We start from the raw sequence: 12842 nt of genomic DNA, 5'->3' as shown, positions 1-12842 counted from the left end.
ATGTAGAATTTAAAGATATCACTAAATCCTGGGATAAAGTGAAGTAGTACTGCTGTGCAGCTTCTCATCTGTTTTTTCCTCCAACAGGGCGAACTCACTTTCCTAGGTAAACCTTGCAATGTAAATTATTGCCAGAAGGTGGCAGTGGTGTTCTTCAGGGCTTGCCGCCCACCAACATGGAGGGTTGGTTAGAAATGTGGACCTTCGGACACTCCATTCAAATCTACAGAATCAGATCTGCATTTCAATAGGATCCCTAAGTGATTCATGGACACAGTAAAGTTTGAGAACACTCCTCAACAGGGATTTTTCTTCCGATGTCAGCAGATTAGTTTGATATGCCTTTTAAAATAACTTAAAACAACAGTGAGAATAAGGGCTAAAGGGGAATTTCTTCCATTTATTTTAAAAGAAGAAAGTACATGATAATTTTCCCTTCTTATTTTATTTTTTTTAACATCTTGAGCTATGTACAGGATGACACAGTCATTTCATAGTTAGGTGTTACGGAAGTGTCATATTTCTCTATTTGCTTAGTTCTCTACTTCCCTGGCCTGAGGGTGGATACAGAGTTGATGCTTGGGAAAGGTTGCTCCCCTTTTCCAAGATGTTTTAATGACAATGGTTCCAACTTATGGCAAATGCTGGTTAAGACCTGCTGGCTTTCTCATACTGACATGAAACCATGCTGATCTGAAGATGACTGATGGGTAGAACTGGGCTGTGGAATGTTCAGAGTGAATGATTTTTTATGATCACAGAGAACAGAGTTTGGAGGACAAGAAAGAAAAGGTAAAATATAATGTCTACAGGAATCAATGATTTTTAAAAATTGTTTGGTCCAATTCTGCATGGTACAATTCCATAGATTAATGCTTTGTATTGTCCAATATATCAGGCCAGAGTTTCTTAACCCTGGATACATATCAGAGTCGTGTATGTATCAGAGTTGCTTATGCTGTTTCCATAAATGATGATGCCTGGACTCACTCTGGGTAGTGCTTCTCAAGTCCTAATGTGCAAAGAGATCACTTGCAGGTATCACTTGTAGAATCAGTAGGTCTGGGGTGGAGTCTCAGATTATACACTTGTTATAAGCTCCTGAGAGATGCCAATGATGCTGGTCCCCAGACTCCACATGGAGTAGCAAGGTATATGGAGAGTTTGACATAGTAGGTGAGGCTTTAGAAAGCAGGATCTCTAATTTTAAAAATGTTTTCAGGTGGTTCTCACATGCAGCAGAACAGATTCACAGGCCACTGGTGGCTGACTGGTAGAGATTTTCTAGAGGAATCTGCAAGTTCTTTCTTTTGGTAACTTTCAAGATATTACACCTTTCCGGTTTTCTTCTCTTTCTCTGGTCCCTCCTTCCTGGTATTTTCTAGTGTCTTCTCCACCTAATGCAGTTCTTCAAGTTCAAATCCTCTATTTCTTCCTTATCTCCCTTGGTCACATTTTCTGTTTTGAACCATATTTCTTTATCTTCCAACTCTAAATTTCTTTTGTTTATTCTCATGCATCTTAATAACTATTAAACATTCATGATGATGATGATGAGGAGGAGTAGGTGGAGGATTATTCTTTGAGAAAAAAGGTCAGAGTACTAAGTGGTAACCTGAGTTCCTTAGCTCTTGTGAAAGCAGTTTGGTGTGTGTGTAGCTGTTCAACTTGGTGTGTCCATGAGAACATGATCACCAGAGGATCTTACCCAGTTGCCATCTTGCTCTAACCCCAACTCTAAATATTTGACTGGGCTGTTCTAGTCAAATATTGGATCTGAGTAATTATCTCTTAGGCTGAGTGCCTCATGGACAATCAGAGGAGAGACAAATGATCTCCCAGCTTCCAAACACGCTCCATCCTGTGTTCCTCATTGCAATGCCATTTACCTAGTTATTCAGATCATTTTTAACTGTTCCCTCTCTCGTATTTCCACCCCAACCCTATAGATTCTTCCTTTTCTACATCTCTTGAATCTGCCCATTTCTCACCATCACGACTCCCAATTCCAAGCCAGCTGCCATCACCTCCATGATACCACAGCTCCTGCTGATCTGCCTGTCCATTCCGCTCATTCATCCTTGTCTCCCCAGTTCCTTGTTATTCTTCACCTTGTGGCCATAGCAATATTTAAAAAACTGGATCCTCTCCCCCTCATGCACACAGTTGTTTAAATCTTTCAAAAGTTTCCTTTTCTTCTTAGAACAAAGTGACAGAAGAGAGGAGATAAATAGATCCATGGTAGGAGAAAGGCAAGTTTGGGTGGGAGTGAGTAGGTAGAGAAGAGAGAGAACAGATCAAATGTCAAAACTGTCATGGGTTGCTAGTTGTCAATTAACTTACTTGGATCTCCCTGGGATACTGGCTCCGAAGACTGTGTGCTTAATTCTTCTTTTGGAATAAATCCTGGAAAGAACAGTAAAACTTTTGGTGACTTACCAGCACAGGAAACATCTGGCCTGATGCCAGAGACAGGGACAGAATGGATATTCATGCCCAGCTCAGGGGCTTGGCTGATAGCTAACTCTTCTCTACACTACCCCCCCATTCTGAGAAAAATAAGAGTAAATTAATATTTACCAACAGCCTACTAAAGATAGTACTCTGTTGGGAGCTGGGGCAGAGGATTGAAATCAGGAGACTTGAGATCTACTCTTATTTTAACTTATTCTATTTGAGTCTTAGTTTCCTTATCTGAAAGCATTAAGCACTTTGCAAGTACAAATGATCCCTCTGTAAAATTCTGAACATCTTGAGGTCAGGAAATGTGTCTGGCTTATACAAACCATCACATGTAGGTCGTCCATCAACATGTAGTGATTGAGGCAAAAAACAGAGATGAGTAAGACACATGAGGGCAATCTAAAGGTGGTTGGATATAGACTAGAGGGGAAGAGCTCAGAAAAAATCAACTCAAATAAGAGGGTGCAGGATGCATCCTCTCCACCCAAAAGTTTGGAGGTACAGACACAAACAAGTTCTTGCTTGGAGAGGCTGCATGTAAGGTGAGTTTCACTCTGGCAGAGGTGGGGGTGGTTCTTTAGAGCCATTTACTTGGAGCCAAATTCACAAGTATACCATTCAAGGAAATAAAGGCAATAAATGGGAATTCTCTCAAGCTTGGTGAGACCAATGAGTTTCCCAGGCAGAGCAAATGCACAGCATCAGAAGTGGGTCTCCCTGTTTCCAGGATGCCTGGAAGCCCCGTGAGGAGGGTGCTGGTCTCTGCCCTTGCTCTTAGCTGCAGTGTGCTTTCTCCTGGCTCGTTATTTTTTCCAGTTTGCGAAGCACATGATTTCATCTTCCCATTAAAGGTCAGCTAGCTCACCCTACATCTTCACATCATTTAAAATTTTCTCCTTGGGTGTTTAACAGCATTTCTCTGCCAGAAAAAAAAATCTCTCAGGGAAACACCCCAAGGCTCTACTTGGTAGGGAGGGGGAGAAAAACAAGTTCAGGGATAGAGTCCTCTCCACCTGATTCTATCAGTAACATCTTCCAAGAGAGCTGGAAGGCTCTGTTTGTGGGAGTTTCAAACATTCAGTGCAGTAAACAACAACACCCACTCAGGTGAGGGGAAAACCTGACAAGGTGTGATCGGGAGGGAATGAGGGTCTGAATGCATTTTGGAGTGGGGAACCAATTCCCTTCTGGCTTTTTGTCTATGTATTTCCTTTCTTTTCTTAGCCCCTTACTCCAGGCCTTCCTAGTTGAGGTTTTAGTGTCCTCCACAGGACCTCAATGTCCCAGGTGGAGGCCATTACAAAGGCTGCCACCAGCTGGATTCCTAGACCCTCCATGTTCTGTAATCCTGTGTCTCCATACAGCCATGCAGAGAGGTTGGTCTGTAGAATTACCTGCATCTAAAAGGACTGGTCCAGGCTTCCATAAGTCCATTTCTCCTGATTTTCAAAATTAAAAAGAAACAAACTTGTTATTCAAACCAACCCAGCAAAAACACTCAAGTGAACGGCCGGGATGATGTTCCCCAATTTTGGCAGAAAGATGAGTGAAGGAGCGTGGCATCAGAATTTTTGATGAAGCAACCTGAAATGTGTGTGATTATCTCATCTCAAGCTCTGGAAGCCAAAGGCATAAACATCACCATCTCTTTCTTTTCTTTCTTTGGACACCAAGAATAATGGAACAGAAATCCTAGGATTCTAAAGGACCTTAGAAGCTCATCTAGTCCAAAGCACCCTCTCAGCCTGCTCCTACAACATCCCTGTCAAGTAACTGGCTGGTTGGTGCTTTAATATCTCCAGAGACAGGAAACTCATGATATAGCCAATAAAAGTAGGATTATGTTTATTCTTTCTTGGATTATTGAGACTGTGGGAAAAAAATTCAATGTAGCAATCTGAAACCTTTTGACTTGAATCTTTTTCCATCTATCAATTCATCCATTCACCCCACCCCATACTTATTAAGCACTCAGTATGTGCTTAATATTTTAAGTACATCTGTCCCACCTGTTTGAATTCTCTTCCTTAGAACTACACAGAGCTAATCAGGCCCTTCAGGGAGCAGGCAGTTAGTTCACTTGTTTTTTTGAGTTTCAGCTCCTTACTTGTGTGCCTTAAGCGGAATAAAGCAACTTGGCACCTGGATTCTACATGGGACAAGATGTTCACTGTCTTTCACCACCATCTGCTGATGACGCAGAAAGGGTAGAGGGGAGGGGGCGATTCTTACCAAATAACCCTTGATCCATTTGGGGGCACTGTTGTTGAGAGAGGCTCAGAGGCAACACAAACATGTCAGGGAACCTCATAAGAACACAAAGATTGCTGTTCCCCGGCCCCAGCTCTGTCTCTTTTCCTCTATTAGAAGGCTGAGCCGCATGATCAAGTGCTTCATTTCTTAAAGCCTATTTACTTTCCATCTGGCTGAAGTCATTAACACACTCAAAAGAAGAAATCTTTTTTCAGTATGTGATTAAGATGTCGGGCAATTCTGAAGGGCAATTTGTTTTGCACATTCTAGTTTCATGGTGAGACCTGTTTAACTGGACTCAGTCATTACCCAGGTGTGTGGCCCTGAGCAAGTCATGTACCTTCTGTTGTGGACCTTAATTTCTTAGTAAATAACATTAGCAGGGTGGATGAGATGGACTCCACGTTCAAAATATTTATGATTTAAATACTCTTGCTTCTTTAGCTTTATTACTCTATTGCCACCTACTGGTGAAGAGATACACTGCTCTTTTCCTAAAAATTGGTGCTGGTAGCCTCTGTCTTTTCTCAAGCCCCCTTTCTTTAAATGTCATGAAGATTAGAATTTATAATTCTGGGTGCTCTAATATTTTATCAGGAGGTAAAAAAATCCTGACATCAGGGATTTCCAAGTCTCCTACTTCTTCTGGAAAACTGTCTTTCCATTAATGCTACTTTTGTCTTGTTTGGGACAAGTTTGAACCAAATCACCTTCATCTAAAAGCTGAGGGCTAAAAAATATTTGGACAGCTGAGACTTGGTGATTTTTGGACTTGGTAGTAATAACAAGTAAATTTGTGGGAATATTTGAGTTCTGGCATCAAGGAGGAACAGGGTGGTATGGGAAAATAGAAGTCAGAAGACCCTTCCAGGGTCTGCCAATCCCAGGCTGGGCCTGGTTCACCCCACCTCTACAGTTCACCTGTGATTTTCTTCTGAGGTCATAAAGACCCGTCCTTTCCTATCCCATGGAGGAGACTCAGAGGACATCAATGAGCATAAAATCACTCTAAAAAGTATAAAAGTATAAGTCCCTCTTTAAAAAAAAAAAAAAGAAAGAAACAGAAAACCCAGGGAATTATTTTTGTGACAATCCTCACTTGGCCATACCATGACATATTCAAATCTAAGAAAAGTGTTGATTCTGAGCAATTTCCATGGTAAAAATGCAGAAACCACTAACATTTATCCAGAGCTTGCTCGGTGGGAGGCACACACACTGAATAAGTGTTAGATCACGATGACCCTATGAGTTAGGTACAACTAAGATCCCTGTCTTATTGGAGAGGACACTGATGCTCAGGGAAAGGCAGAGCTGAGGGGTGAGCAGCTGAGGGCTTGCATTTAACCACCACCTGTTAATCACAGATGAGGAGGAGTCATTGGCTTCAGCATCTCGGGGTACTCGGTTAGACCACTGAAGAGCTAGGCCTGCCACAGCCACTTGTAGCTCCCACTAAGGTGATTAAGTCTTCAAAAGGGCCTGGAACCAACCCTGGTCCTCAGAACCTAGCAATGAACTTTGTACTGGTTTTAGTTCCTTCTGTTCCCCATGCTGGAAGTCACCAGAACAGGACCCAAGTGGGAGTTACAACATATGGCCCCTTAGGGCTTTTATGAGACAAGCCCTGGTGGCCCTTCAGCTTCCACATTCTTCCCCACTGGGTCCCCTGGGGTATGGTTTTTTTATTATTATTATTATTATTATTATTATTATTATTATTATTATTTTGTAATAAGGATTGAACTAAGGGGTGCTCAAGCACCAGGCCACTTTAGCCCTTTTTGATTCTGACACAGGATCTCACTAAGTTGCTAGGTTGCTGAAGCTAGCTTTGACCTTCCTTCCTCTGCCTCCCGAGTCACTGGGATTACAAGCACACAGCACTGTTCCCAGCTAGGGTACAGTTTGAGAAGAAGGTAGAAATCTGAAAGACAGGAGGCTTCTTGAGGTAGAGGACCTTCAGGCCTTTCTTCCCTCCCCTGGCTTCATGTCCTGAGGTCTGCACCTTTCCCTTGAAAAATTTCCTCTCACTGCACTGAAATGGGAAGCATGAGAGAGCAGAGCCCTACAGCTGTGCCCAAGGCATTGCCATACCAGCAACCCATTGCATAGGGACTTTCAGAGAAGACTGGGGACAGTCTGAGGTTCTGGATCAAGCCCTTATACCAGCAAAGCATCAATAGTCCTTGGTTTTTAAGTGAATTACTCTCTAAGACTCAGTGTGGGATGTTTATTTGGGACCTGGTAACCTTTTCTCATGGAAGCAACATTAATTCCATGGTTAGGTTTCCAGGCCACTGCAGGGTATCAGGTGTGATAGTCCAACTTGAGTTCACAAAATCAATTGTACGAAGATGAGTTTGGGGTCATCTGCTTCTAAAGAAGAAGACAGAAAATCCTAAGGACTTTATTAATTACATGCTCAGAAAAAGATAAGCCAAGGCTGAGACAGAGCTCCCCCCAAGTGGATCCTGAGATGTTTTAGGGGGAGAGCAGTTCTTTGGCACACAAACATTGTGCTCTGCTCTGGGTGCCCTGTTTCACGAATCATTTGCAGGCTACAGCATAGTTAAAGCATGTTCTGCCAAGTCATGTAAGGGCCTGTTGGAGGGAATGGAGAAATTTATTCTGGAAAAGATGAGACATAAAGGAAGACATAAAGTCTAGTTTTATGTATTTGAAAGGCTCTCAAATTTGAGAGATTCTCAGTTTCAGTCTCTCTGTGCTCTTAGAAATTATTGAAGATCCCCCTTTTTTGTGGGCTATATGTATTGATTTTTATTATTTAGAAATTAAAACTGTGACTTCTCTCATTTGAAATAAAGTATAGACTAACAATGTATTTAACTATTAATTCATTAAAAATAACCTTTTATATTTTATCATAAATCTCATTTTTTTATGGAAAAAGAGGCTGTTTTCCAAAACAGAAGCATTCAATGAAATGAATGGCTAATTTCTTCAATGTATGTCATAATAGAAGACAGCTGGAATCTGATATCAACATCTGCAACCTGTCGTGATATACTGTTGTTGTTGAAGTATATGAAGGAGATCTGTCCTCATGCAGATGTAGTCAAAAGGAGGACCCCACAGAATCCCTGAAAGTAGGGTCCTTGTAGCACAGTCTGAGAACCACTGGTTTAGACAAATTAGGAACGATGGACTAATTAGTTAAGAATAAGGGTTTTCATGACTAGTTTAAGTCTGAGCACCTTCCTGCTAGGAGAGTTCTCCAAGGCAAGGACACTCTTGGAATTCACAGGAGAGTCTGAGATGCTCAGAGAAAATATGTAGGGATGATGGTGAGGAGGGGAGGAACATGGGAAATGGGAAGGACTGGAGGAGGGTAAAAAGGGAACTAAGAACCTCGAGTGGGTCAAGGAGACTGAGTGTAATTACTGGGAGCATGATGAGGATTGGAGAAGAAGCAGACTCAGGTGAAACAGAGCGAGGATGAGGAAACTGGAAAAAAGGGAGTGGAGTCAAGTACGTTTGGCAGAATACAGCCTTGAAACAACCTAAAGGTTGTGAGTTAGAAATGGGAGATGGAGGTTGTGTTTGTGGCCACCACCTATGCAGACTGATTCACGTGGTGTGTCTGCATATTTGTGTTTTATTCCAGAGCCCAGCCTGGGGATGTGCCAGGGAGTACAGAGGCTGCTTAGGTGGGGAACCTGGTAAGGGGACATAAGACAATAAGAGACCTTGGGCATCTGGGTTGGTAGAGATGTTCTGTATGATGCGCCGAGAACAGACAAAGCAGACATTTTTTTCAAGGAAAATAACTTGGCATGTCCCCAAACTCTGGCGACCTGGAGTTGAGCTGCAGATGCCAAGAATGGGTGTGGGAGATCCATATGTGCAAATACTGCAGAGCAAGTTTCTAGAGTGGGGGGATGGTAGGCAGTGGTTGGCTTACCGAGGCCGACATCTGCTTCCATGGGTTCCTGGAAGGCAGCTCCAGGAGAATCCTGTTTTGGGGTACCTGAGGGGATTGACACAAGGTCAGCTGACTTTTACATGCAGCCAGCAACTGCTTTCTTCCCTTACTTTGCTCCCTAATGACAGTGACCCTAGTTCAGATTTTCTTTGCAATCTGCTGAATGCTCTGTGGTAGGCTCACTTTTGGTTGTTGCAGAGGAAGCAGAAATCCTGGTCAAGGAAACAAGAGAAGAAAATACCCTGGCTTGGTCTTCCAAACTGTCCCATGGGCCTGTTGAGGTCTCAGATGGTCTTGGAGTTCTTGCCCTGGCCAGTGTTCTGATTCCTAAGCCTGTTTAAGCACACCATTGTGAAGTCCATGAATGTTGCTAGCCCTTACCAGAGAACCCAGGGAGCCCCTGTTCACATTTTATATATATATATATATATATATATATATATATATATATATATATAAAACAGAGCCTATGATTTCTAGGACTCTTTTACCATGTGGAGAGCAGATGACTATCCCCAGAGGAAGAAGACTGAACTCTTCTCTATTGTAGGCCTGGATCCTGATCCTACTGCCCTGTGAACTCAGTGCCTAGCACAGGTCCTGAGCAGAGTCTGTGATCCTGCTGTTTCCTTTCTGAATCTGTGCAGTCCTCTCCAGTGTTGCAAGGAAGAGAATTTGCTGCATTTCCAGTTCTAGGGTCAAACCACTGAAGAACTCCCAGAAGCAAAGAGAAGTTAGCCTAGGTGTCACAATTCAGAGGGAAATTCCTGAAGTAGAGAGAATGTGTTTCTATCCCTTTATTCGCTCCCCGCTCCCAGCATTAAATCCAGGGCCTTGCATGTCCCAGGCAAATGCTGTACCACTGAGTTACACCCCCAGCCCCATCTATCCCTGTATTAGAGAAGTACCCAAGCACAACTGGCTCTGCGCTTGCCTTACCATTTTAACAGAGTTCCTCAAGCATAAAGCCCATAAAGTATCCCTTTTCAGGTTTTGTAAGAGCCTGGTTAGGGATCCTTAGGGTTTTCTAAAATACCCTGCATGAAATCACCTCAAGGGAAGGAGACTGGGGAAAGGCCTTGTTTATTTAACAACGTCCTCACTTTCCCTACGATATCTTCTAGTGGGCCATTTGGTTCAATACTCTGTCCCACTCTAAATGAAAAGGCGAGGATTTGGAAATGAAGAATCCCCCTGTAAAGAAGCAGCTAGAAAGACAGCTCAGGTTCCTACCTGGCTTTGCCCCATGACTGTTTTGTCTGCGTGTGTGTGTGTGTGTGTGTGTGTGTGTGTGTGTGAGAGAGAGAGAGAGAGAGAGAGAGAGAGAGAGAGAGTGGGGGGGGGTTGGCCAGAGATCTGTAATCACATTGGACTGGTCAGAGCATGAATTTTAATCTAACTGTTCTCATTCTTTCCATGAGCCAGCCTAGCAAGACATTACAAGGTAGGAACCAAGGAAAAGCCTTGTCCTTGGGCTCCTTGGGCGGTCTGAACCTGCCCTGCAGGAGACATTGAAATGGGGGGAAAAAAAAAAGAAGAAGAAAATGGATTTAGCTCAAAACACTGACTGGAAATTCCAGGTACTAATAACCCTTGTATTTTACACTTGTCAAAGTAAGTTTCTTTTACTAAAGTGCCATATTTATTTATCCTTTATTCTTAAAATAATTCTCGACTGTGCCACTTGTGGGGAGGTTAAAGTAATCCTTCAATAGAAATGTCACTTAACATTTAGCAATTTGCCTAAACTGCATTAACATGGTATTGATGCAAATAGCATTAGCTTTCAGTCATTTTTAGAGGTACACAATGGTTATCCTTAATTACTCCATGAGAGAATCAAATATACTTCAGCACTCATTATTTATTGGGCAGTTTCTCTGAAGCAAGATTTTAAAAGGGAGTAGGGAGATGAAGGATTCTATAAAGAGAAATGCAAAGCCCCTGTTGTGGAAAAGGAGGCCACGTAAGAGCCCACAGAGGGAAACAACCATGTTTTATAGACAGAAAGATAGAAGAGGTCAGGGAAAAATATCAATTTCTCTTAGAACTGGATCTATCCACAATCAAAAATTTGACTCTTTTTTTGTTTGTTTTTGTTCCAATGATTTGACATGAAGTCAAAGTAGTTTTGTTTTGTTTTCTAATCATAAAGATAAGATAGGCTTGTTGTAAAAAAATTATGTACTATGCATAGTAAGAAATCCTCTTTTATTCTCTCTCCAGCAGTTTCTGGCATACAATTTTGGTATGTAGAGTTTTTTTCTCTGCCTTCATTCTCACCTCCAACACACATTTACAAGAATGGGAGAGGGACCCCCATGTTGCCTTGTCTCCTGCTTCCTTGACTGAACATTCTGGATAGAGCAGACTTTTCATGTCAGTATGCGCACATTTGCAGCAACATTTTCACAGCTGTGTGGTAACTTTAACCGAGCTTCTAATGATGGATAATTAAATCATCTCCATTTATTTTTCTATTATGAACAACATCTGTGTCCATGATTCTTTTCACCCTTGGCTAATAATTACCTTAGGATATCATATTTTTGGAAGTGTGACTACGGGGTCATTTCTCCACACTCTGCAGCAAGCTGTGGATTATCAGTTTGTAGTGCAAATTGAGGGAAGAGTGGCATTTTGCTATTTAATTTGCACTCATTTGGTTCTTAGTGAAGGTTGAACATCTTTTAAAAAATACATTTAGGAGCCATTTGCAGTTCTACTGAAGTTTGCCTGGCCATGACCTTTCCCCATTTTTCTTTTGAAATGCTTATTTTTGTTTTTTTTTCCCCCCCTTACTTTTGAAAGACTGGATTTTAAGAAAAACTTTCTCCAGACACTTTGGGGAAAATAAATTTCACAGGTGAGAGAAATGTCGGTGAGAAGGGAAATAGTATGTGGAAGGACTAGGCTCTCCCTTTCCCAATTTCCTGGTTTGCTCTTCTTGGTTGCCCTTGTCCAGCGGGTGGAACAAAGGGTCATGCCATTGCAGTGCTTTGCCACTAGGCTGCACTCTTCCTCCCCTTTCTGGTATATTGGTGGTTGGGATAGACTGGCTAGATCAGCTGAGGCAACCTAGGCACGCAGGTCTTGAAATGGAAAAACAGTACTTAAAGGGCAGCCACTCCACCTTCTAAGCCTGTGAAGTGTTCACCTGACCCTACAGGGGGGCCTGGAGGGACTTTCTATATTTCCCAGAACTCTTTCCTAAGCATAACTTTGGATCTGCTTTTTAGGCTGCTCCCTCTGGCTCTGGGATGCAGCATGGTGGCTGTTTGGCTTCCAGGGATACCAGTTCCATCCTTGACCTCTCCCAGGAGGAACAGCCTCAGTTCTGCCCCTGTAAGAAGTCTCTGTCACCCTGGCTCTTGGCTCCCTTACTCTTTCTCTTTTGTTTGGTTTGCATATTCATGGGTCAGTGAAGTGGCTGCAATGTGTCCAGCCTCACCTTTAAATTTTTTAAAAATTGGTGCATTATAATTACACATAATAGTGGGATTCCCTGTGATGTATCTGTACATGCACAGAACATAATTTGGTTGGTTTCATTCCCTGATACCTCCTCTCCCCCTCTCTTCCTTCCTGCCCACGATCCCCTTCCTTTCCTCTGTTGCCTTCCTTCTATTTTCATGAGATGCCCCCAAGCCTTTTCACATTTTTCACTCTAGCTGCCACATACAAGAGAAAACATATGACCTTTGACTTTTTGAGTCTCAGTCTCACTTTTTCTTTTCTCTCTCTTTCTCTTTCTTTCTTTCTTTCTTTCTTTTTTTTTTTTTTTGAGACATTCCATTTAGTTTGGCTTCACTTCTTGAGCTAGGAGAGCCCCCGTCCATCGGCTTCCAAGTTTCTACTCTCTACCAGCCTCCTTCCAAGTTTACATGTCTTGATGAGAGGCTGCTTTTGACCTATCGTAGGGCAAAAATGACTCACAGATCTTAAACTCAGGTAGCTCCTGTTCTAGCTACACACTTGTCAGGTGTCTTAAGCTGATGTGACTTGCTGCAGATATCTTAGTGGGATGTGCCCAATGTCCTAGAACAAACATTCAACATCTCTCTCTCTCTCTCTCTCTCTCTCTCTCAGATACTGGGGATTAAACCCAGGGGCACTCACTGAACTACATCCACAGCCCTTTTTATGTTTTTTTAAAATTTGAGACAGTGTCTTGCTAAGT

The 12842-nt window shown here is 42.4% G+C and overlaps 1 protein-coding gene across 1 annotated transcript in view; it reads right to left on the bottom strand.

Moving 5' to 3' along the window:
* Window positions 1–12842, bottom strand: part of Vit (vitrin) — a 79436-nt gene that overhangs the window by 32117 nt on the left and 34477 nt on the right. Inside the window, exons 6-8 of the mRNA XM_034637147.2 lie at window positions 8642–8707; window positions 3858–3902; window positions 2344–2406 (exon numbers count right to left, since the gene is read on the bottom strand). Coding sequence (XP_034493038.2) covers window positions 2344–2406; window positions 3858–3902; window positions 8642–8707 — 174 coding nt within the window. The remainder of the gene's footprint in view (window positions 1–2343; window positions 2407–3857; window positions 3903–8641; window positions 8708–12842) is intronic.

The sequence above is a fragment of the Marmota flaviventris genome, chromosome 14 (assembly GCF_047511675.1).
Source record: "Marmota flaviventris isolate mMarFla1 chromosome 14, mMarFla1.hap1, whole genome shotgun sequence".
NCBI lineage: Eukaryota > Metazoa > Chordata > Mammalia > Rodentia > Sciuridae > Marmota > Marmota flaviventris.
Note: the sequence above shows the minus strand (reverse complement) of the source record. Positions and strands in the feature narration are given on the sequence as shown.